Source organism: Cyprinodon tularosa, unplaced genomic scaffold (assembly GCF_016077235.1).
Source record: "Cyprinodon tularosa strain WSP-4 unplaced genomic scaffold, ASM1607723v1 ctg744, whole genome shotgun sequence".
Taxonomy (NCBI): domain Eukaryota; kingdom Metazoa; phylum Chordata; class Actinopteri; order Cyprinodontiformes; family Cyprinodontidae; genus Cyprinodon; species Cyprinodon tularosa.
In genome coordinates, this window is record NW_024039501.1 from 33,582 (window position 1) to 60,726 (window position 27,145).

At 39.4% G+C, this 27,145-nt stretch overlaps 1 protein-coding gene across 1 annotated transcript in view; it reads right to left on the reverse strand.

Moving 5' to 3' along the window:
• The window catches only part of LOC119773117, a 56,393-nt gene that overhangs the window by 2,698 nt on the left and 26,550 nt on the right, over positions 1-27,145 (reverse strand). The window contains exons 3-4 of the mRNA XM_038269941.1: positions 4,463-4,530; positions 599-815 (exon numbers count right to left, since the gene is read on the reverse strand). Of these exons, the coding sequence (XP_038125869.1) occupies positions 599-815; positions 4,463-4,530 (285 nt within the window). The remainder of the gene's footprint in view (positions 1-598; positions 816-4,462; positions 4,531-27,145) is intronic.

Sequence of the window (27,145 nt, forward strand, 5' to 3'; positions counted from 1 at the left end):
GTTCTGCTCATGGTTGATGACTAAATCGTATACTTCAATCCTGTAGCATCAAACATGTTTGAAATTCAGTTGGCCGTCGTGAGGTCGCATCAGAGCGTCGGGCCGCACAGTGTGAGAACAAACATCGTGAGGTTGTGAACTTTTAAACCCCCAGGTTTCATAGTACAGTTTGAGCTGTAGCTGAGTAGAACGATTGAAAATATCGCAGCCTAGACTTTTCCACCTAGATTCACAAGGTTTATTTTCGGTCTATTCTGATTGGATCACTCTCCTAGTTTAGCTGTAGGGTCCAGTCTCTGTGGGTTTGCAGCCAAACTCTTCATTTCCACATAGTTTAATTAAAGATTTCCTAATTAGATGCCTTCTAAAGAAATATGTTTGCATGTTACGACTTTATTCTCGTAATTGTTACGTCTTTATTCTCGAAATAGAGAAAAAAAAAAATTCTAGCCTGGCCCTAATCCTCCGTCGTTGATTTATATACTTTTTCTTTTTTGCAGGGAGTTGGCAACCCTAATTAGAAGTTAAAACGATTTTGAAGGTTAACATTTTCAGACAGATAAGATCATTGCATTCTGATGCAGCTGAGCTTTAGTACCATATAGAGCATGCCATGTAGGGTAGGTGTCGCTGTCCTCCTCCTGCTCCTTATCCTCCACCACCTCTGGCAGCGTCACTGGGAACTCTCTCTCCTCCTGCGCCTCCAGGAGGCCTGCAGCATGCTTTAAGTCTGAGGCAGCGGCAGCAGCAGTGGGGGCTCTCATGTGAGCTCCTTCCACAAGAGGCAGCAAAGAGATGAGCACCCAGAGCAGCACCTAAAGACAGAAAACAAGAGCTGGAATCCATTTCTAACACTTTACACAACGCATATTCTTAACTTTGACATGCAGGGTGGGTAAATACAATTATTGTAAAGTATAACATTGGCAGCTCTCCTGTTTTTTTGGTTTATTTATCATTCAACATAAATTATTTGTCGCTTATCTGCCAGCAGAGAAAATAACTCAAGTGTATAAATTGTGTTTGTTTTTTGTTTTGGTTGATTTTTGGCAAAAGATCCATAGTGAGGTTTCTGTTTCTCATTTCATGAGAGCTAAAAATCTTTTGTGTTTGACTTTTTAAAATGAAAATAGATTGAGTTAAGCTGTGGTTTTAGTGAGAAGTGACCACAAGCATAAAACTCCATGTTTGTGAGAGAATAAGACATGAACGCAGCCACAGAGTCTAACTTGGTACATTTAGATTTTCTTTTTTCCCCAGACGGAACATTTATTTTTCCGTGTTTGTGTTTAAATATATCAGCAGATGCAACAGATCCACATGTACAAAAATAAACTTAGATATCAGCAGTGGTTCCTGATGTTGACCTTTGGAAAGGAAAAACTAATGGGAATGTGAAAGAGGACGAAGGAATCATCAAGCAGTTCATAGTAGGCTGAACTACGGTCCTAAAGTTTATATACTTTACTGCGTACAACAATTTGACTTTTTCACGTTAAAAACTTTTGTTGTTGTTGGGCTTGTGTTAAAACCTGCAGGAAATCTAAAGTGTAAAAGTGGGGTGCTTTTTTTCATTTAAACTGGAGAATCCCACGAGGACACACATTTTGGTCCTATTCCTTCATTTATGTCATTCGTATACGCATGCTAACATTAGCTCGCTGACATTAGCTCTATTCCACCAAACAATACTGCTTGTGTTGCTGCTTTTGAAACTTTTAACCTATTCTGTAACAGACCAGGAAACAAATGTGTTAGGTTAAAAAATTTAGGTTCGTAAAAGAGGAACTGAGTCCACACAGTAAAGTGATTTTTACCGCTTCTGCAGAAGGAGAGAGTTACACCCAACTCTCTAACTCTCTAACGGACTTCCTCTGCAGAGCCTTTTTATTAGCAGTTCATAACACATGGGGTGAGTTACAAAACAGAGTGTTCTTCTGATAAGGAAATTGATCAAGTCACAGGACAGAATGCTCTTCTGATTGAATCACAGAACAGAGTGCTCTTCAGATAACTGTGATTTAGCCTTGCACAAACATCAGTAAGTTTGCAGTTAACAAGTGAAGCATCTCATTTCCTCAATGTTTTATATGCACACACATTAACTTTATAATTATAATTGAATAAACCTTACAAAATGGTCAACCAACCATGGCTAAATGCTAATGTTGGTAAAGCTACATCCACATCAGGGGTCTGCAACCTGCGGCCCTGGAGCCGCATGTGGCTCTTTGGACTAGAGACCTGCACGGGTTGAGTTTTACCAACCCGCACCCACCCGAACCCGTTAGGATGACTACTGAACCCGACCCGTTGATATTTAACCCGCAACCCGACCCGTTAACACATCAAGTAATAGGCTATAGGACGCTGCGCTGCAGAACATTAACACTGCAGCAGACGTGTATGCACTGACTGTGGCCTTTTTGGAGGGAAGCCCACACTGCCGGCAGGGCTTTAAGCTACAACAAGGGTGACCCCATTGCCTGATTAATAGAACATTTCTGATGTCCATAACAACACACACACATAAAAGAAAAAATCACCAACTACCCGCCCGCACTAAAAAAATATCCGCCCGACCCCCGACCCGTTTATTTTTATTTATGTATTTTTCACCCACAAAAGAGCATTTTAGCGGGTGACCTGTCGGGGACCCGCGGGTACCCGACCCGTTGCAGGACTCTACTTTGGACCCTCTATAATGGCTAAACATGATATAAAGAACTAAATAACGTACTTTAAGAACAAATACCAGTCTTTTGTGGGTTTTATAAAAAATACTGGACTGCACCAGAAATATGTTTTTAGAGCTATTTTTCCTTTAATTATCTCGGAAAATATGTTTTATAATTATCTTTTTTTTTATTTTTTTTTTTACATCAAATAATACCCTACAGAAAAAAAATCCATCCATATTTTGCAACTCTTAAGGAGTTTTAATTAGCTGGACTCATCAGCATGCACACAATCAATAATCATTTTTCTTCAGTTCTGTAAGAAGGTTCTAATGATCTCTATTTGATGTTTTGTCTTGTAATAATTTGTAGTTTAATCCAACAATCAGTGCTGTAAAGTGAGAGCTGGAGAGCTGAGTAAATTTTGTTATATATTATTATTGATGCAAACAGAAATTTAAGAAACAACACATTTTGTAAATTGAGATAAAATATATAAATCCAGTGCAAAAAATGTTTTCAATCTATATCTTACATTTTTTGTTTTCACATTTAACTTGCATATTTTATATTTTCAAATGAATTTTTTTTTCACATTTTTTTTTTCAGCCTTAATGTTATCGAACTAGATATATTTTTCCGGATCACATTGATGTGAAGAGGGAAGATGCATTTCTACTGGTTTGCTGTTGGCAACAACATTATATTGGGAGTGTTGGCCTAGCAGTTAGAGCAGTGCGCTTCTGCTCTCAGAGGGTTGCAGGTACTCGGTTTGATCCCCACAGACTGCCACTCTGGGCCCCTGAGCAAGACCCCTAACCCCACACTGCTCTCCAGGAGCCACACAATGGCAGCCCACTGCTCCCCAAGGGGATCGGTTACAAGCAGAGATAAATTTTGTTGCTTTGTACTTGTGACAGAGTACTGACAATAAAGTTGAATTCTATTCTATTCTTCTATAATATATTGGTGAATGTGTGCGTCCAGAGCGAGGGTTTATAATGGACTTGGAATTAAGAATATATGATTTGTGAATCAAAGTTTGAAAAAAGTTCTGTTTATCTCCAGCGGCCTTTGTGCGAAAGTCGGGGTAAACCATGGACAGGTCACCAGTCATGCTTTTTTATGCCTAAGGACAATTTAGAGAGGCCATTGAACCTAACAGTCATGTTCTTGGACAGTGGAAGGAAGCCGGAGTACCCAGAAAGAACACGCCCATGGACAGGGAGACAACAGTGCTACAAACTGTGCAGAAAAATCTGAGAAAAGTTATTCCTCAAACTGTTTTTTTTTATCAAAACAATTTTCAAAGTTTCATTTCTGGACTGTTTTTATTTAACTTTTCAATTTACAAAACACGTTCTTTGATTTTAGCAATAATGGAACTAATTTCCCTCCATACAGGACGCAGTACTGCTGGGATCTTACGGTGACTCGACTGAAGGAGGCTTTTTAATTATTAATTAATTGCTTTCCACACTAATGGAACCGGCTGCTGTTTATAGAGTCCAGATAAGACCTGAAACACTGAAAGCCTCTGTTCTTTGTTTAAAAAGATTCATTCTTTTTAATTCCATCTCAGAAAATAAAAGCCAAGCGCCGCCATTAAAAGGGTATCATTTAAACTCCCTGGGTTTCTCCTTCCTGGGTGATTGCTGATCATGTAAATCTTCACTTTTTCTTTTTTTTTTCTCACGTCTATTGAAGAGTGAGGAAACATGAACTGCATTAAAGATAGCAGACAGAACAACATGGAAACAAAGGAGAGGAAGTTTCCAACAAACCTTAGCCTTTGCTGACATGACAGAAGAAATGTGTCTATCCTTTCTCCAAACCCTCCATCTGGTCCCACCTGGAGAAACAGAAAGAAAGGCAGAGAGGAATTTAAGATCAGGAACAAGGCTTCACCTTCTCAGCTTTCCTTATCCCTTCAATAGACTAACATAAACTTAAGGCACAGCATGCGGGTAGCGTGATGCGTATACATTCACAATTGTCCATATACTGTATTAAAACAAAAGAGACCGCCCGGAGGGGCCCCCGAACGAATCGGCATGTCACATAAATCACGTCCTCAACGCATGAGGAAAGTGTTTTTGTTGCTGCCTTTAAAAAAGGCAAAAAAAAAAGAAAGATCTGTGTTTGCTGCCAACAGCTGTGGCCAGTGTTGGCTTGTCGGCTCATACATCCATGCAAACAGCCCGGGGGAGCAACAAAAGGCTGCATCTGTGATACACTTGTCAAAGACATTCTTCAGGCTATTTCTGTGGCTGAGGTACAAGCAGGGGAAACTAGGCATGGCGAGGGCACTCCGTGGAGGTCCTGGACAAAAAAAACAACAAGAAACCACAGACAGGCAGGGCAGCTGATAAGAAACGCCACTGATGCAGATGTTTATATATGGTACGTGCGGCGGCGAGGATCCCGCCGTCACATGAGGTCATCCTCTTTGGCTTTTATATAAACCGACATGATTCATAGAAGCTTTTTAAATTTTCAGATCTTATTTTTAGATGAATGTTCACAATTAAATGCAGTCAACGTCAGCTGATCACAAAGTATTTTCCTGGTTCATGGTCTTTTGATTTATTTTGTAGGTTAGTATTATTCTGAGCATTCAATTCAGTTTATTTCTATAGCGCCAATTCACATCACACGTCATCTCAAGGCACTTTCCAGTTCACCAGATCATCCAGTCAACTTTTCTATGTAAGGAAAACCAGCTGATTGCATCGACTCATTGACTCTTCAGCAATCCCTCACGCTAAGCATGCTTGTAGCGACAGTGGAGAGGAAAAACTCCCTTTTAACAGGAAGAAACCTCCAGCAGAACCAGGCTCAGTGTGAGCGGCCATCTGCTGAGGCCCACTGGGGTTCAAGGAGACAGAAGCAGAGATATAGAAAGTAAATAATAGTTTTCTATTTAGATTTTTCTATTGTATGGCTTTTCTTTTTTAACTTTAAGTATTTTGTGTTTTGGTTTTGCCTGCAGTCTTTAATTAGCTTTGCTATTTGGGTCTTACCATACCCTGTCCTCTTTGCAGTTAGCGGTTTGTCATATTAATTCAGTTTGTTGAATAGTTTCTATCTCCTTTGTTTTTAGACGGTTTTGTCTCCATTTTCTCTATTCATTATTTCTATTAGGGCTGCAACTAACAATTATTTTGCAAATCGCTTAATCTGTAGATTATTTTTCTGATTAATCGATTAATAATTGGATAGACTTTTTACTAAATTAAACCAGGTGAAACTAAAACTTTTCCACTGAGGAGTTCTGGACATCGGCAGACGAAAACGATTTTTTTTTATCTTAAATGCAAAATTTTTACATATTTTATTTTATTTTTCACAATAATGGCATAATTACTGCTCTAAGTTAGACGTTCTGTCAGCTAAAGACATGTATTAAAGTCTTTAAATTCAAGTTTATGATTAATCGATTAGTAAATTAGTTGAAAAATATTTCAATAATCAATTAATCACAATTAAACCAATTGATTTTTTCAGCCCTAATTTCTATGGAGTGAATTTGTTCCATTATTCTCGCAGAGAACATGTTTTTTTTTTTAGATTGAGAAAAACTTTCCTGTCTTCTCTGATGTGTTTCTTTTTTCTGGTTTTATTCTTCAGATTAATTTTTTTTTAAATTGCAGCTCACAGATCGCATTCACCAATAAAAATGTTGCAAACGTCCAGCAGACCAATAGAAACACGTCTTTACTAATCATTAGAGAGGAAAGCCCGCCCCCAGAGGGGAAGAGAAGGGGATCTATAAAACGCAATCTGAAAGATCGAAATCAGAACAACTGATCCTGACAATTAGATGCATTTCGGATATTTTGAGAATAGGTTTATTTTCTCTGTTGATTCATTGCAGCAAATGAGCTTTATTAAAACAAACAACTTCCTGGTTGAGTTTAAGCAACGAGTGAAATGTTAAATAAGGTTTACTGATAGAAAAGAATAGACGTTTATGTAAATGATAAATGGCCTGTACTTATATAGCGCTTTTTTAAGTCAGGGGACTTGACCAAAGCACTTTACACTACATTCAGTCTTTCATCCACACACACACACACAATCACACACTCGCAAGCTCCATTATAGCCACTGCTTCCCTGGGGCTCACTGACAGAAGCGAGGCTACCGTACGCTGGCGCCACCATCAGTAGAGAATGCAGATGAAGTGTCTTGCCCAAGGACACAACGACACTGAAAACCGGAGCTCGAACCGATAACTCCCCGAATGCAGAACAAACTCCTACACCCGACGCCACTGTTGCCCGGACAGGAGATATGACAAAAATTAAAGATGGTCGCTTTGTGCGTGCATACACCCCAGTAAAAAACAATAAAAAGTTTCAAGACTTTTAACAGAAGCACCATTTGTGGCACTATTCATACACAGAGGAATCTTTCAGAGGGGGTGGGGTGTGGGGGGTGTCAAATAAAAAAAAAGCAGTATAGATTTTTTTTTCCTTTTTTAATAAAGCTTATAGTTAGAGTGCCGCTGCTATAGGCTTAGAGTGCTGGAGGACATAGGGACCCCTTTTCATCATTCTGCTAGATTCTATCTCTATTCTCCCACTCTGCAGAATTTGTTAGCTTAATCTCTAACGCTATGCTCTGCTTTCATATTAGCTTTATCTAGTCTGTCCGTGTTTGGCTGTGACTCCATCCTGGAGAGAAATATCAATGCCTTATATTATAGATGTTGGAGCTTGGCCTGTTTTTCAGTGTAGTCCCGTTTCTCTGACTGTGACTAACTGGATGTGCTCTCTTCATCCTCTGACATGGGAGCTGGCTCGGAGCTCGTCTGCCTGGCTGTGTGTTTCCTGGACGGGGCCGCCTGTGGAGCTGGTTGACAGTTGCCTTTTGTATCTATGCTTCTTTTTCTATGTCTGCGTCTGTCTCCTTGAACCCCAGTGGGCCTCAGCAGATGGCCGCTCACACTGAGCCTGGTTCTGCTGGAGGTTTCTTCCTGTTCAAAGGGAGATTTTCCTCTCCACTGTCGCTACAAGCATGCTTAGTGTGCGGGATTGTCGTTGAGTCAATGAGTCGACGCAATCAACTGGTTTTCCTTACATAGAAAACTTTGAATTGTGTCTGTAAAGTGCCTTGAAATGACATTTGTTGTTAATTGGTACTATATAAATAAACCAAATTGAATTGAATTAATTGAAACAACAACATGTTTTGCTTGTTTACTTTCCTGTCGATGGATCTTGAACTAATTTCAACACACTTTGCAGCCACACCTCAGTGAACACTGTTGCCTGTTTGGCCAACAAAAACTTTCTGGCTCAGTCAGAAGTTCGACAAGGAACAAAGTCAGAGAACTCTCACAGCCAAAAAACACTTTTTCATGACTTAGACATTAGCTAAAATAAGAACAGCTACAGAATGGCTGCTAAAAAAGCCACTCAGTCGAGCAGAAATGATTGAACTCTTCCTAAAGTTACCGCTGATCAGAGAAAATGGGTGGCGTAGTCAGAACAGGGGCTTCCTGATGATGGTGAGCAGAATCTGTTAAGATATAAAATATCCTAATGAACTGATGATAGAGCCCCTTTAAAGACGATATCTATCCACAAATTACTGACTAATGCATCTTTGGTCAAATATGTTCCAGAGATGAGGAGAAACATTTCATTCAGTGACAGTAAACATCCTGCAAAGCAGTAACCATCTTGAAACCATGTTGTCCTCCATGGACTTTAAATGCAGCAGTTTGCAAACTCTTATTTTTCTTTAATCCATTCAAAGTATTGTATTTTGGCGGGAGGGGTCGCCGGTATGTTTTAAGGTTGTTAGGTTGCTACAACAGCAGCCAAACAGTTCAGAGTAGAAGTAGTAAAACAGCACAGAGCGTCACACAGGTTTCCAGCTTTGCTGAGACTGACGATAATTTGAAAGTCTTGCGGAGCCAACATCAGCAAACGTGTGCGGCGTTTGTTAATGAAGCGTTTCCACGTGCAAACAGAGCTCGCAATGAATCAGTAGCTGGCTGCCCCTTCCAACGGTGAGTCATTTGGGTCGCCAACGATAAACGCTGAGAATGACAAGAAACAGGTGGGGAACTGGAGCGCAGCTGTGGATCTGAATTTCAGATGTGACATTTCACCTTTAATCTAAACGTATTTCTATAATCTATAAATAATCTGCAACTGGCCCATTAGAACTTTAGCCAACTCTTACTTACAGTAAGTATGCTTTTCTTTGCTCCATATATTTATAGATTGCAGAATAATTTACTAGTAGTAGAGTCACAGAAAATCACCACACTAGTTCTGTGTAAATGAATCTATAATAGAAATGAAAACGTAAGTGATGAAATCATAGCGGTGTGCTGTTCACGCTGGGAAATATTTCAGAGTCACCTACAAAATACCTGTAAAAAAAAATGTAAAAACCATCTGCTCATGTTAAAGGAAAAGTCCGGTTATATACAGAATTCAAACTTCTGAATAGGGATGCAGGATATAATCGGCCCCCTATCGGTATCGGCCTTAAAACTGAATATCGGACATCGGCCACCCCACCGATATTTAACCCGATATTTGATCAGCTTCTGAGTTTCTAAAGTGTAAAAAAAATATACTACTATTTGTTCCTCAAAAACTTCTTTTTTACAGACTTAAAAACTTCTAAAGACGAGGGAAAAATATTGATCCATTAAAATATCCCAATATCTTCATATGCTGATATATTGCCATTTAAAAACACCATATCAATCTCTTTTACTAATGAAATATTGATATATGTCATCGTTATGCTACGAAATCCCCAAAAAATTCAAAAAATGTTGCCATATTTTTATATGTTGATATATTGACGCGGTATCGATCTATTTTACTAACAAAATCTCACAAGAATTTGCAAAATATCACGAGAGTTTGTAACAGAACGATGAAATTTCACGAGATTTTGAAAGTAAAATAGATCGATACCGCGTTTTTAAAAATCTATTTGATATCAGCATATGAAAATATATTTGAGTATATTATTTTTCAAAGTGTCAGAAATGGATAACAAAACTGCTATTTTCAATGACTACTTATTTTTGTCCAGCTTTAACATCGGTATCGATATCGGTTATCGGCTACATGAGTTTTAAAATATCGGCATATCGGATATCGGCCAAAATCCCAATATCGTGCATCTCTAATCCTGAAAGTAATTTAAATATGAAATGATTACATACTGTTCAATAAATGATGTGTTTTTAATTAAGAGTAATTTGCTCTGAATTAAAAACCAGGCAAAGATGTTTCAGATAAACTGGAACAGCTGGGCATCCATACACCCCTCTGCTATTGGCTGCTAGACTTCCTCCCGAACAGACCTCAGTCAGTCCGGGTCAGACAGAACGCCTCTGATGTCATCAGTCTAAGCCCCTCCCCTCAGGGCTGCGTCCTGAGCCCCCTGCCGCTCACCCTGATGACACATGACTGCGTCCCCAGGTTCACCACCAATCACATGGTGAAGTTTGCAGACGACACCACGGTGGTGGGCCTCATCAGAGACGACAACGACCTGGACTACAGAGAGGAGGTGGAGCAGCAGGTGGTGCAGAGATAACAGCCTGATCCTGAAGGTGGAGAAGACCAAGGAGATGATGGTGGACTTCAGGAAGAACCGGCCTAACCACGCTCCACTGCTCATCAACAGCTCAGCTGTAGAGGTGGTCAATCATCACAGACACCCTCACCTGGACTGGAAACACCACCTCACTGGTCCAAAGGGCCCAGAAGCGCTTGGACTTCCTGCCCCCCCATCCTCCCCACCTTCTCCAGAAGCACCATAGAGAGCGTTCTGAGCAGCTGTCTCACTGTGTGGTGTGGAGGCTGCAGCGCCTCAGACTGGAAGAAGGTGAGAACAGCAGAGAGGATCATGGGGGCTCCTCTTCCCTCCATTAAAGACATTTCATCCCAGCGCTGCGTGTCCCGAGCCGTGACATCATCAATGACCCCTCACCCCCCCACCATGGACTGTTCTCCCTGCTGCCCTCTGGGAAGAGGCTTCACAGCATTCAATGCAGGACCAGCAGGTTCAGAAACAGCTTCTTCCCCACCGCCATAAAACTGTTTAAACGCTGATTTCATGATCTGGCCAGTTTGCTCCTCCTTAATTAGTCATTCCTTTCACCTGTCGTTTTCCCTCCCTGCCTCATTATAATTTATTCCTCTCACCTGTTTCCTCTGGTTTAAATTCAGTTCAGCCTGAGCATTCAGTGCCAGATCATTTCTTGTCTTTCTGTCAGTCTGTCGTTTCAGTTTTAGTTCATGGTTCATGTCCTGGATCCTAGCTGCCAGTGGAAAGAGGGTTTTTGTCTTTGTCTCGTCTCCTGATCGTCCACTGTTCCTCCCCCGCAGAGTCCTCTGGGTTTTTGGCTCTATATGCGGGGAGGTTCAGTTTTTATCTCAGTAAGCCTGGCTCCAGGGAGGAGACCAGTTTAAAGTCCTGCTTCAAGTTCCGGTTCGTACGTCCTGTCTCGGCTACCCTCTTCCACTGAGCCTGCCTGTCTGCACCTGATCCTGTCTGCTCCTGTGCTCTGTGTTCTATTAAAATCTCTGTATAATGGGTCTGGGGCCTCCTGATTATGTGTGCACTCTTTTAGCAGGAGTCTGACTTAAAGGCCTCCCTATATGAATCTCTGTGACCCCCACAGCCTCACACTCACACACCTTTAGTAGTTTGCACTATTTATCTGTTACACCTGTCTCACACTTCTCCCCTAAATATGGCGACACCGTGAAATTCCTGAAATTCTGTTAAACGGTTTTCGTGGAGCGCCTCTGAACTAAAAGCGGGCTCCAGCTGGTCGCTCTTTTAAAAACTGTCTGTCGATGCCTCTGCTCAGGATCACCGTGTGCTTCAGTAAGATATGGCTGATTTTAGACCAAAAACAGGCTCAGGTGTTTATACATACGCCAAACGGAGCACATAAAACAAAAACCATGAAAAAAGAAAAAGAATCACTTTCTCTCTGCTATTTTTAAGCTAACCTGCTTAAGCTAATCACATCCATTCAGCTTCAAACATCTCCGCTGTTTAATTCTGGCAGGAACATTTTAGCAGAAAACACTCCAGCCTTCATCTTTGAAACCACATCTATCATCTCTGGAAGGCTTTGTTTAACCTTGGCGCTGAACTACAGCAGCGCTGCATGCTGGCTGGGAGACAGAGCGGTGTGAACCGTTCATGAATTTGTAGATCCCGGCGATATCTTTGCACCGTGTTTATTTAAAGAGTCAGAATTAATCCCAGCGGTTGTGTCTTTGCAGCGGGATGGAAGACTGGCAACAAGTTATGGATCACAGCTCTTGATAAGACCTGCTGATGCGTTTATGCAGCCCTACATGTCCCAGCTGTGGTGATCTAGTCCAGATGAGGTAGAGCTGCACACATGGAGGGTCGGTGTATGGAGCTAAATTGGGGCCATTAAGTTTGATCCAAAACTTTCTTTTTTTTTTTATAAAAATTTACGGGCATGCTCTGATGGCTCAGTGGTTAGCGATCCAGAGCCATGTACAGAGGCCTTAGTCCTCGACGCGGCCGACCCGGGTTTGAATCTGACCTCTGGTCCTTTGCCGCATGTCTCCCCCCCCTCATACCCCCTTTCCTGTCAGCCGACTGTTGAAAAAATGAGCCACTAGAGGCATAAAAGCTGGAGAAAAAATTATAATTCTAAGCTGAAAGATTATTCTGAAACTATTAAAAAATGTAAAGTATTTTTAAATTGGAAACAAAACATTTCATAACTGCAAAGGGTTTATAAACTAAAGAAAAATTAAGCTAAAACTGAAAAGAAATTGTTTACAAACTCTTTAGAGATTTGACTTGTTTTTTTTTCCTGTTTTAAATGGTGGCCCCTCCATGTGCCTAGATAGCAATGATGTTTTAAAGACAATTATAGTTCCCACCTACGACGGAATATTAGGGCCAAGCTAAAGATTTTTGTTTCTTCTATTTCGAGAATAAAGTCGTAAAATTATGAGAATAAAGTCACAATGAGAATATTCATAAAATTACGAGAATAAGGTTGTAAAATTATGAGAAGAAAGTCATAAAGTTGTAAAATTATGAGAATAAAGTCGTAAAATTATGAGAATAAAGTCATAAAGTTGTAAAATTATGAGAATAAAGTCATAAAATTATGAGAATAAAGTTGTAAAATTATGAGAATAAAGTCATAAAGTTGTAAAATTATGAGAATAAAGTCGTAAAATTATGAGAATAAAGTCATAAAGTTGTAAAATTATGAGAATAAAGTCGTAAAATGATGAGAATAAAGTCGTAAAATTATGAGAATAAAGTCATAAAGTTGTAAAATGATGAGAATAAAGTCGTAAAATTATGAGAATAAAGTCACAATGAGAATATTCATAAAATTATGGGAATAAGGTTGTAAAATTATGAGAATAAAGTCATAAAGTTGTAAAATTATAAGAATAAAGTCATAAAAGTATGAGAATAAAGTCGTAAAATTATGATAATAAAGTCTTAAAGTTTTAAAATTATGAGAATAAAGTCACAATGAGAATATTCATAAAATTATGAGAATAAAGTCATAAAGTTGTAAAATTATAAGAATAAAGTCGTAAAAGTATGAGAATAAAGTCGTAAAATTATGAGAATAAAGTCATAAAGTTGTAAAATTATGAAAATAAAGTTGTAAAATTATGAGAATAAAGTCGTAAAATTATGAGAATAAAGTCATAAAGTTGTAAAATTATGAGAATAAAGTCGTAAAATTATGAGAATAAAGTTGTAAAATTATGAGAATAAAGTTGTAAAATTATGAGAATAAAGTCACAATGAGAATATTCATAAAATTACGAGAATAAGGTTGTAAAATTATGAGAAGAAAGTCATAAAGTTGTAAAATTATGAGAATAAAGTCGTAAAATTATGAGAATAAAGTCATAAAGTTGTAAAATTATGAGAATAAAGTCATAAAATTATGAGAATAAAGTTGTAAAATTATGAGAATAAAGTCGTAAAATTATGAGAATAAAGTCATAAAGTTGTAAAATTATGAGAATAAAGTCGTAAAATGATGAGAATAAAGTCGTAAAATTATGAGAATAAAGTCATAAAGTTGTAAAATGATGAGAATAAAGTCGTAAAATTATGAGAATAAAGTCACAATGAGAATATTCATAAAATTATGGGAATAAGGTTGTAAAATTATGAGAAGAAAGTCACAATGACAATATTCATAAAATTACGAGAATAAGGTTGTAAAATTATGAGAAGAAAGTCATAAAGTTGTAAAATTATGAGAATAAAGTCGTAAAATTATGAGAATAAAGTCATAAAGTTGTAAAATTATGAGAATAAAGTCATAAAATTATGAGAATAAAGTTGTAAAATTATGAGAATAAAGTCATAAAGTTGTAAAATTATGAGAATAAAGTCGTAAAATTATGAGAATAAAGTCATAAAGTTGTAAAATTATGAGAATAAAGTCGTAAAATTATGAGAATAAAGTCATAAAGTTGTAAAATGATGAGAATAAAGTCGTAAAATTATGAGAATAAAGTCACAATGAGAATATTCATAAAATTATGGGAATAAGGTTGTAAAATTATGAGAATAAAGTCATAAAGTTGTAAAATTATAAGAATAAAGTCGTAAAAGTATGAGAATAAAGTCGTAAAATTATGATAATAAAGTCTTAAAGTTTTAAAATTATGAGAATAAAGTCACAATGAGAATATTCATAAAATTATGAGAATAAAGTCATAAAGTTGTAAAATTATAAGAATAAAGTCGTAAAAGTATGAGAATAAAGTCGTAAAATTATGATAATAAAGTCATAAAGTTGTAAAATTATGAAAATAAAGTTGTAAAATTATGAGAATAAAGTCGTAAAATTATGAGAATAAAGTCATAAAGTTGTAAAATTATGAGAATAAAGTTGTAAAATTATGAGAATAAAGTCATAAAGTTGTAAAATTATGAGAATAAAGTCGTAAAATTATGAGAATAAAGTCATAAAGTTGTAAAATTACGGAAATAAAGTCGTAATATTAAGAGAATAAAGTCCTAAAATTACGAGAAACAAGTTGTATTTTATGACAACTCTTCCGAGAAGCCCTTTCTTCCCTAAAATGAGGAATGTGGAGCATCATGTGAAGTTATACTTTGGCATCAGTTTGACAAATCAGGAAATCTTTTAGCAGCAGCATCAAACTGGGCAGGATGTCAAAGACGTTTTTGACATTTCTGTTTAGTTTTAAGTCTTATATTGTTCACTTTCAAAAATACTTTTTATTTTTAAATCTGTTTTCTTTTTAATAATCACCTTTCAGTTGCAAATCTTTTTTCTTCTTAGTTTTTCAAGGAATATATTCTAATGATTATTATCGATTTTCAAGTTGCTAGCGCAGCCGTACAGGTGTGGCCCTAACCTTTTCGTATGGAGCAAAAATCGTATCATTAATTTCATTTTATTTTTTTTACAACTATATTTTTTCACTTTCAAATCTTTTTTTCTTCAGTTTTAAAAAGGACTTTCCCCAGTTCCAAATATTTATTATTTCTCAGTGTTTTCGAACCAACATAACGGCCCAAATTTAGCTCCATATAGTGACTATATAAAAGAAAAATGTAGCCCTCCAAACTGCACACCATCATGGCGACCTTACTCCAGACTTTGCTGACTCAGTGGCTCCGGTCCCACTTTGCCTCTGAGCTGATTTAAAACCGAGCAGCAGAGTGAGGTCGTACTGACGGCTACAGGTCCTCACAGAGTCTCAGGAGACGCGCCGTTCAGAATCCCTAATGCCACAGCTGGGAGTGTTTAGCTCCTTTTAGATCAATGAGCTGAGAGTCCACACCGGCCCCGTCTGCTGGTTCTTTTCACCCCAGCACTCCGGAGCTGTTTACAGCCCCACGCCTGCAGCCTTTTCAGGATGAAGCAGGAGGGGGATGGAGACGGAGACCATGGAGTGTGTCACTTCTTTAGCTGCTGAAGAGCTGATGGTGTTTATGCATGTCTCTAGGTGTGATTAGAGAAGCTAAGCATGTGTTTTCTACATGTTTAGCTGATTAAAGCCTTTGGTTTATCCATCAGGCTGCATGTCCGCTGCAGGGGGAGCAGAGTTCCTGTCAGCTCCCATTTAAGCTGTTGCTCCACTGCTTTCCAGTTGTTCTTCACAGTTACTTTAGTGGATAAACTCTTCCTGAAAGCAGAGAGCGCTAGGCTAACTAGACTGAACTACTACACATTGCACGGCCTGCATACAAATTTCAGATAAATTCACAAACAACAGAAATCACACAAAACTTTACATCTGGAAGTTAAAAATAAATAAATAAATAAAAAGTGATGAAATTGTTTTCTGAAGTCTCTGAGGGGAACAATGGAGCTGGATATCTTTTATTTTTTTAGGTTCCGGGTTGCAAAAAAAACTAAAACACAAAGAAAAGATTGAATATTGATCAAGAGTGAAGGAAACTAGTTGACATTTGATTAGCAGTTTCCAACTCTGTGCTTCTTTATTTTATTGCTGAATAAAGACTCTTTGCTTTAGTCAATAACGTCTGATTGCAAACTTGAAATATGTCTCTCCAAACTCGGGATTATCCTACACCAAATGTTATTGCCTTCCTGGAAACACAGTTTTTATGAGGAGAAATTTGTTCCAATATTATTGAAAACAAAGAACATTGCTTTAAAAAAAAGAAAAAAAAAGTTTAAAGATGTATTTAAAAAAGGAACTTAAAAAAACTTCTCATTAAAAAAAATATTTGTATAGTTTTGCTGTTTCCGATTTAATTTTATGAATTTAATTTTAGTAATTATTTTTTCAGGCTTTTTTCAGATTTATTTTCAGTCTATTTTTTTTTCACATTTTCTTTGTTTTTTTTATGAACTGCATTATTTCTATATCCAATTCTAAATAATGTTGCTAATAATGTCCAAGCAGAGCAGACTCCGCATGCAGACCACCCCTAATTGTAGAGGGTTAAGTCTTTAAAACAGGATCTGAAAAGAATGTGTCTTCTGTAACTGTCGTCCCACCCCCCCACCCCCGCATAAAAACATACAATCTGAAAATATTATTTGAAAACTAATATTTACAAAATAACATCCTAGGAACCACATCTAAAGAAATTCTCTGTAAAAATACTGTTTTAATTTTGAAAACACAGATTTTCAAGTTTGTTTCTCTTAAACAAATTCTTTGCATTTAAAGATATTGGAACAAATTTATCTCTATAGTTTGATTTCTATTTGAGGCCCCATTTCAAAAAGGATTTCGAAACTTTTTTCAACGATCTTATTTCTTGTCATTCTTTTCTTGTCAGTCACATATTGGTATACAACAGACAAAAATACATTTAGAAGCCAACAATAACAGATGATGCTTTTCTTCTTCATTTTGAACAGTGAACGCACCATCTTATAAAAAGCGAGTTCTACTGGCTGTAAGGATGTAATTGTTAAAGGAAAAGTCCGGTCAGCAAGGAATAATCAATAGATCATTATTTACACCTAAAACATTCGCAGTGATTTAATGAATTTAGCGTTAATCAGTAAAAAAAATAAAAATAATAATTTTCATTACGATCACTGAGTCTGGGAGCGGCCATTTTTGCCCAAATATAGTAGCCCCTCCTTCCTGCCATCTTCCAGCAGTGACGTCGCGGTGCGGTAAGCCTAGCGCCATTCTCCCCGCTTTACAAGCTAAATCAATGGGAACTACTAGACACATCTGCAATCAACAACAATTATTGAAGATTTCCAGAGGACTTCACCATTGAAATTCACCAGTGCAGTTAAAGTCGTAGGGAAACAGCCAGTTCAACGGTTGCATTTCCGAATTCTCCCGAGTGGTGCCCGACTTTACGCGAGTGAATAGAGTGAATGTGATTGGTCGTTTATCAAGGGGGCGGGATTGTTGTGGCAGAAGGTTCGCAGGCATGTTTGGTTGTGGCCGGTTTGTCGGAAGCATCTAGCTAGCCAGTTAGCATCTTAGTGCTAGCAGGTTCCCAATGGGAAATTCCATTGGGACCAAGTGGCACTAAATTGGTGATTTAGAAACGACGCTGTAAAGGAACGCTATGGACAGCGGAAACATGCAAGAGGAGGAGAGTTTAGTGTCGGAGGTCGTGGATGAGTCTCCTCCGTCATCCATTTTTTTATTTAGAGGAGGAAAGCGGTTACGAAGATGTTGTGGAAGAGGACGCCAGGGCGGCAGAAGCTTGGTTTGGTGTAGAAGGCTTCCAGCCGTACATGTTTGAGCCCTTGCCTCGCAACGCTGCCAGTTCTGTTAGCTCTACGCCTGCCGAAGACACAGACGTCCATCCCCGTGAACACTGGGACGCAACTCAATGGGAAAGAAAGGATTCTGATTTCAACCGTTGCGTATATTAGCTGCGACATATGAATCAAGATGCTATGACCGAAAACATTTGATTGACAGATGACCGTTGATGTTAATACCGAATTCAGGTGTTCCGGCTGACATGGACGGGTTGGTCGTTGGATCGCCAACTTGAAGAGGGAGGATTTGCCATCGAACTTCTGGCCAGAGAAAAAACCCGTAATATGTAGCCAACATTTGGAAAAAGAATGTTTTCAAGATGACTTGGATAATAGCACGTTGTGACAAACACCAGATACAGCACTGGGACTTGATCAACAGCCGATACCGCACCGTGACGTCACTAACCAGTAGGTGGCAGTAGTGTTCTTTGACAAACATGGATGCCTCCAGTAAAGCACATTCATTGAGTTATTACATTGAACAGTATATAATAATTTCATATTTAAAGAATTGAATAAAGAGTCTGAATATGACCGGACCTTTTCCTTTAAAGCCGTTAGTGGAAACAGAAGGTCAGCAGCTGTGTGAAGATTCTAGAAAGGAAACCATATCTCATATGAAGGTAAATCTGCTGTTCATGCAGTCGGCTACATGGGGAGTTCAATGTCAGTTGATAACAGGACGCTGGACGTGTTACAGAAAAGCTCTAATTCATGCTGTGGAAGAGTCCAGCTCTCTGTCATGAAACACGGCTCCATAGATAAAGGAGTAAATCTTTGGAGTCATAACAGTTCAAGCAACGCCTGCTAAGGCTACGGGGAAAGCATAGAGACCTACCATTAGTGATACTAACTGTATGAGCATTAAATGAATGCAGCATTTTATGTTGGTTTTATTATCATTAAGAAGAAAACAATGATTCTGTTGCTGTTTATGGTTCTTAGAAATAATGTTATGTAAAATTTGTCTCACTGTAGGTCGAAACCCTACAAAACCAGTGAAAGATTAAATACTAAACTCATTAACTTGCCATTTCAGTCATAAATTTATGGAGTGAATTTTGTTCCGTTATTGTTGCAAGCAAGTCTGAGTGGGGACTGATTCTCAACCCTGGACTTTTTCACTGCTGCCAAAACTAAAATGAATGACTGATTAACAGGCTTCTGCTGCAGAGATAATTCAATCATTTGAACAAGGAGAGCTTGGAGCAGAGAGACGATTAATACATGAAGGACGGACAGTTCAGGAGCACCGGGGAGCCTCATGCACAAAAGCTTTCAGCATTAAAGCTGTTGGTAGGAAGAAATCTGTATACCTGAAAAAAGCTAAATTGTATAAATGAGTGGAAAGCTCCTATCCTGTGTGTAAATAACCATGGCAACGGCATACATTACGGAAAAAAAGTGGTTGTGAAATAAAGGTTCTGTTATTTGGAGGTAAGGGAAATTCATCCATCCATTTTCTGTCACGCTTATCCCAAGCAGGGCCACAAGGGGTGCTGGTGTCCACCCTGGACAGGTCTCCAGTCCATCACAGGGCAACGCAAAGACAAACAGGACAAACACACACTCACACCTAAGGAGAATTTAGAGAAGCCAATTAACCTAACAGTCATATTTTTGGACCGTGGGAGGAAGCCGGAGTACCTGGAGAGAACCCACGCATGCTCACGGAGAACATGCAAACTTCTGCTGCTGCTTTTCAGAGAAGCTGAGCTGGCAGGGAGTCAGACACAGCGCTGCAGATGCAGAGCGCTATGATCACTCCTCTGAAACAGTTTATTATTATGAATCTGTTAGTTCAATCTCTAACGTTCTGCTCTCTCTGCTTTTTCTCATAGTAGCTTCATCTGGTCTGTTCCTGTTTGGCTGTGACTCCATCCTGGAGAGAAATATCAGCTGTGCTGCTGCCATCAACACCTTTGTTTCTAGATGTTGGAGCTTGGCCTGTTTTCCAGTGTAGTCCTGTTTCTCTGACTGTGACCAACTGGATGTGCTCTCTTCATCCTCTGACATGGGAGCTGGCTCGGAGCTCGTCTGCCTGGCTGTGTGTTTCCTGGACGGGGCCGCCTGTGGAGCTGGTTGACAGTTGCCTTTTGTATCTATGCTTCTTTTTCTATGTCTGCTTCTGTCTCCTTGAACCCCAGTGGGCCTCAGCAGATGGCCGCTCACACTGAGCCTGGTTCTGCTGGAGGTTTCTTCCTGTTCAAAGGGAGTTTTTCCTCTCCACTGTCGCTACAAGCATGCTTAGTGTGAGGGATTGCTGAAGAGTCAATGAGTCGATGCAATCAGCTGGTTTTCCTTAGATAGAAAACTTTGAATCAATCTGACTGGATGATCTGGTGAACTGGAAAGTGACCTGAGATGACATGAATTGGCGCTATATAAATAAACTGAATTGAATTGAATTTATTAACGCCTAAATTAACTTAAAATGTAAAAACCTGGCAGAATATGTTAGAATTTAAATATCCTGCTTCCTGCAGTTTGGATTAGGTACGTGAAAAATGACTTCCAGCCGCCTTGAAGATTAGCAGAAAACCGGGAAGAGGCGAGCGGGCCTGAGGCAGCTGCTGCTGGGGATTCCCAGTGACAGCGCAGCGCCGGTATGTGGGGGTCTGAGCGGCTCCCACAAAGAAATATTCTTTGAAGGCAGGATGGTAATCTGGATGAACTGACCATGTTTTCAGGAGGACTTTCTCACTTAAACATAGATTCAAACTACTTTTTACCCGCTGATCACAGCTAATATAGCTGCCATTGTTCCAGGCAAAGAAAGGATAGGGTAGCTCCGCCCACCGCGCATCAGACCCACTTTTTTAGCTCGCAGCTAGAGCAGCAGAGTTGCTTCAGCAACGCGTCAGAACTAAACTTGTACAAGCATCAAAAATGACTGCGTTCGGTCTGAACGTAGCATTAGCATCCTTCCAAAGTTTCATTTCTGGGGTGCATTTTTTACATTTACAAAAGGTTTTCTTTACTTGCAGCAATATTAGAACAAAATTCACTCCATATATTATTAACGATATAAAGAAAATTTGTTTTCTGATCATCCTGCTAGAGATAATAAAAGGCACATCTTTGCCTTGGATCACCCTAAAAGCTGTTTGTACTAGGGATGCACGATATTGGGATTTTGGCAGATATCCGATATGCCGATATTTTAAAACTCATGTAGCCGATAACCGATATCGATACCGATGTTAAAGCTGGACAAAAATAAGTAGTCATTGAAAATAGCAGTTTTGTTATCCATTTCTGACACTTTGAAAAATAATATACTCAAATATATTTTCATATGCTGATATCAAATAGATTTTTAAAAACGCAGTATCGATCTATTTTACTTTCAAAATCTCGTTAAATTTCATCGTTCTGTTACAAACTCTCGTGATATTTTGCAAATTCTTGTGAGATTTTGTTAGTAAAATAGATCGATACCGCGTCAATATATCAACATATAAAAATATGGCAACATTTCGTGAATTTTCGGGGGATTTCGTAGCATAACGATGATATATAGCAATATTTCATTAGTAAAAGAGATTGATATGGTGTTTTTAAATGGCAATATATCAGCATATTGTTGGGATCCTGAGGCTTTGCCCACCAGAGGGCGCTGAGGATCCTCTTCTGTATTATGTTTTCTGTTAGGGACTGGGGTTGCTGTTGGGATCTGGAGATCTACCCTCTGTCTCCAGCAGAGAGCGCTGTGGGTCTCCTGGGCTGCAGCACACCTGAAGCTCATCAGCCCATCAGGAGACCTTCCTACATAAGCAGCAGTCAGACCTTCCTTCGACGCCGCAGTGTTGACCAAGTTTGGTTAGCAAACCCTAGCCTCTGTTTATCTAGTAGATTTCAGTAGACTCTTGAGAGAAACTGAATTCTAACCTGCCTCTATCTTCTCTACTCACAGAAAGCCTGACCAAGGTCTGAAGCTCTGGATGAGCTTTACCTGGAAACCTGCCTGCCTGCCCAAGGAAGCCAAACCTGAAGGTCTTAGTCTGGATTCCTCCTTCAGCTCTCAGGGAAGAGCTAGGAACCAAACCCACGGCTAAGACTCACAAGCCAGAAGCTAGACGCTACTGCTGCTGAGCTCTCTGCAACTCCCACAATCTCTGGACCCAACCGGTTCCCCATTCCAAGGATCTGTCTAAACCTCTTCAAGGTACTTTCAGAATTCAACTCATTCGTCAAGCCATCTAACTGCCTGGCTAACCAAACTCTCATATCCTCTGATATTAGTGAAACCAGTCCCGGACCTGCACCAGAACCTGTTCTCATTTATTCTGTGTGTTTTCCATAATAAACCCTGTTAAACTTTTACTTTGCTTCCAGTGGTGTTTCTGCATGTGGGTTAAATCCATAGACCTTTCATGACACATATGAAGATATTGGGATATTTCAATGTATCAATATTTTTTCCCTCGTTTTTAGAAGTTTTTAAGTCTGTAAAAAAGAAGTTTTTGAGGAAGAAGAAGAAGTATTTTTTTTTTTTTTTAGACTTTAGAAACTCAGAAGCTGATCAAATATCGGGTTAAATATCGGTGGGGTGGCCGATGTCCGATATTCAGTTTTAAGGCCGATACCGATAGGAGGCCGATTATATCGTGCATCCCTACTTTGTAGATAAAAAAAAAGGAAATACTTCTGTGTGTTTTTGATCTGCATGCAGTTACCCCCTAAGAGCTGATCTGTGCCCACAGAGCTTCAATAAACATCTCACCTTGTTGCAGAGAAAGCAAGCTCTCTGCTCTAATACGCGGTAATGACCTCCCATTAGGGACGTGCCATGCTCTGCTGTATGTATGTAAAACGCTCTGACCTCCAGCTTTGACCTGTCACTACTGCGGTGCCTGATTGCAGGATCCAGGAGAAGAAAAGGAGAAAAAAAAAAAACAAGACAGCAGTAAATCACAGCCGACTCAATAAAAGACACCTGCGGTGTAAGTGGAGACGCAGGAGAGGGAGGACCGAACACCCGGAGAGCTGCCTGATCGCTTACAGACACCGGGGAACCTGGGGAGGTCCCACGGAGTGAAATGGAGGAGATCTGCTGGCGCGCACAAAGAAACGTACAAACTGGTTTTGTAGCTTCGCTTTAATCTGGAGTATGACGCTCTGCTGACAGGGTTTGAAGTACTTTCCATAAATATGGTATGCATGAAGCTTCAGGCTATTACATCACCTGCTACATTTTTACTCTGATGTAGTGAATGAGTTTAAGAACTGGCCTGCAGGGAAAAAAGGAGCGTTAATGGATAATAAACACTATAAACTCTCCCTTCAGAGGAATCCTTTCCTTCCTTCTGGTTCTTCTGTTTCTTATTTTCATAAATCAGATTTAAAACCTATTAAACTTTTATTGTGTTTTTGACTCGTTATGGGTGCTTCCTTCCAACTTAAACTTACACAAATCTCTCTGGTTTAATAATCCAGGGCAGCCACAACGTGAGCGATAGAGAGGAGGAGATAATTAAAAAAATATGATAAGCAAGAGGAGACTTTAAAAACATGAGTTACTGTCTGGGGGAATGAGAAATGAGTCGAGGAAAGAATGGGGAGATAAGAGCCGGAAAATGGGGAAGAAGGTGATTGGGGAAAATGCGTGCAGAAAAGAGAGCAAAGACTGAAGCTGATCGCTCTATAATCCCATAATCCCTGCCAGGGAGGAGGGATATAATTGCTCGTTAGTGCCAGTTTCCACACGGAGGCCTGTCACTGCAGGAAAACCGCAGAGTGCGGACTAAATGAGAAACAGATAGCAGGTCCCATGTCTCGGTTCAGAAAGGTTAGGCGCTCCTCGCACGTTTGTGTGCACGGAGACACACACTCTTTGTCTTGTTTTCTGGATCTAAAACAAGACGTGCTTCCTGATTTTTCTGTTCATTCCTGCAGACAGTTTCAGGGCAGAAAACACTCCGGCCCACACAGAAGTGGAGGAGGCCCCGGGGGTAATCAGAGGTGTGGACGTTACAGAGCCTGGAGGAGGAGGATGGCGAGGAGAGGCGACCTCTCCGCCCTCCACGTTTCTCCCACCAGGTGGTTTAATTAACCGACTGACAACGTGTGTGAGCCAAGGTGTTGTAGAGCGTTTCAGGCCAGGAGCGGACGGAGCGGAGAGGCAGGGAGTTTGAATATCTGTCAGGAGCAGGGTGGCTGTGAATAACTCGAGCTGTGCTGGATTGGGTTTAGATCCAACAGGCTGATTAACATAATATCTACGGAAAGAGATGTGTTCATACATACGCCATGAAAGTTAAAGTTTGCATTGACCAAATGCTGCAAACACTGAAACCTAAGTAAGCCATTTTTTCTTGAAATGGGCGTATTCTCCATTGATTTGAGCAGATAAGTAAGACTGACTGCCAACATGATGAGATTATTCACATTAAAAATAAAAAAAAATGTCTGTTATCTTATTTCAAGCGCATAATATCTAATTATTTTATTCTAAGGCTAAAAATGCTCATTCCATTGCCAGATCAGCTGGACTTAATATGATTAATATTATTGATGAAATACCAAGTAAACCCAGGGTCATAACCATCGCTATGGTTATGACCCTGATTGCATCCACCTATTGATTTGAATGCAATCCCTTACACTAAGCATGCTTGTAGCGACAGTGGAGAGGAAAAACTCCCTTTGAACAGGAAGAAACCTCCATTAGAACCAGGCTCAGTGTGAGCGGCCATCTGCTGAGGCTGACTGGGGTTCAAGGAGACAGAAGCAGACATAGAAAAAGAAGCATAGATGCAAAAGGCAACTGTCAACCAGCTCCACAGGCGGCCCCGTCCAGGAAACACACAGCCAGGCAGACGAGCTCCGAGCCAGCTCCCATGTCAGAGGATATGTAAAACAGGAGCAGCTTCCATGATAAGATAATTAGTTTTTTTACAATAATTAGAGACAGTAGACAGTAGGGATGGAACGGTTTATGAAAACCGTCTGAACCGCAGAGATGGCAAAAGTACTCACTTTCCGTACTTGAGTAAAAGTACAGATACTTGTGTTAAAAAATACTCTGGTAAAAGTGGAAGTACTGATTAAACTTCTTCACTCAAGTAAAAGTAACAAAGTACATTTTTGCAAATTTACTTAAAGTATAAAAGTAAAAGTAGAAACCACTTTTTTCATGCCGTTGCCTACATTTTAAATGGATGTCTGCCAATAGGACTAGATCTCCGTTGTGTTCATTTTCAATCATCTCGTCGTCCATGCTACTATGCTAACGCCACCGCCACCAAGCTGCAATGATTTGCCGCCAATGAATACCGCCGAATCTGTCGATTCATCTTGTAGCGGTGCGTCAAATGCAACGTAGATTCCCATCCAATTAGATTGAATTTGGTATTGATGACGTGAAAAATAATAACGGTAACTCCATTGAAATGATTCAAAACTAAAGTAACGAGCCAATTTTTTAAAATGTAAGGAGTAGAAAGTACAGATATTTATGTAAAAATGTAAGGAGTAGAAAGTACAGATATTTGTGTAAAAATGTAAGGAGTAGAAAGTACAGATATTTGTGTAATAATGTAAGGAGTAGAAGTAAAAAGTCGCCATAAAAATAAGTAGTAAAGTAAAGTAAAAATATCAGAAAAATCTACTTGAGTACAGGAACGAAGTATTTGTACTTCGTTACTTCCCATCTCTGCCGAACCGTTCGGTTCGACTGTCTCGGTTCGGTTCGCGTGTTTTGCGTTCGGTTCATGCGCTGCTCCTTTCTCTCATAGGCGAAGCGTTTACACTCCAGAGCAGAAGGTGGCGGTACTGCGACCAAAGCCAACCACCAGTAGTAAACAAGAAGAAGAAGAAGCGAAGCAGCGTAGCCGGGTGTAGCAGAAAAAAATCAGTTGTTGTGGAGAATTGTGTGGGTATGGCGAGTGGGAAAGAACAGGAGTTGGAAGACGCGCCAGCAGCACTTTATAGGTCTGCTGTATGGGACCACTTTGCATTTAGAGTGACCTACGATGACGGCGGAAAGAAAGTGGTGGATAAAAGTGCAACAGTGTGAAAGCATTGTGCAACACGTTTAGTACACGTAATAGATTTTCCTAACAATCAACATATACCGAACCGAACCGAAAACCGTGACCACGAAACCGTGAACCGAACCGAACCGTGTTGTATTTACACATCTTATATTGTTTTGTTGTTCGAATAAACTGAACTGAACTGAAGTAAAATTTGCCGTTCAAAGGCTCTAACAATGTCTTCCTCCGCTGAGTCGCATCCATTACGGTCCGTTTACACCGAACATGAAAGGTATGAAAATTTCGCCAGGTTTGTCTGCTTTAGCTCGCCTTGATATTGACCTGGGCAGTTAAGGTCCGACGGGAGAGAACCCCCCCCCCATGCTGTAGCTTTACGTTCACAACACGCTTTGGCCAGTGATAAAGGTAGGAAATGACAAGTCTCCCTCTTTTGTGTTTTTGGTGGTAGGCAAACAGCTTAAGGTGCATTACCGCCACCCACTGCCCAGGTCATTGGGCCAAAGTTAAACTGCTCGTGCAATGAATTAGCATTAGTGTTTCTATAGTTACACTGCAAAAAATCTAAATCTACATAAGTCATTTTTTCTTAAAATAAGTGCATTTGTTCTTGAATTGAGGAGGTAAAAGAGACAATCTGCCAATGAAACAAGGCAAGTTACACTTAAAATAAGAAAACAAAATTGCATCGTCTTATTTCAAGTGCATATTATCTAAATATCTGATTTTAAGAGTAAAATTGCTCATTCCGTTGGCAAACTATCTCATTTACCTTCTCAAATTAAGGTAAATACACTTAATTTAAGACATTTTTAACTAATTTTTAAATCGTTTTTGCAGTGACATAGGCTGCTGGAGGACATACACTGGAAAAATTATCTCGAAATAAGTAAAAATGTCTTAAATTAAGTGTATTTACCCTTAATTTGAGCAGGTAAATGAGATATTTTGCCAATGGAATGAGTATTTTTACTCTTAAAAATTAGATAATATGCACTTGAAATAAGACAATGCAATTGTGTTTTCTTATTTTAAGTAGGGATGCACGATATTGGGATTTTGGCCGATATCCGATATGCCGATATTTTAAAACTCATGTAGCCGATAACCGATATCGATACCGATGTTAAAGCTGGACAAAAATAAGTAGTCATTGAAAATAGCAGTTTTGTTATCCATTTCTGACA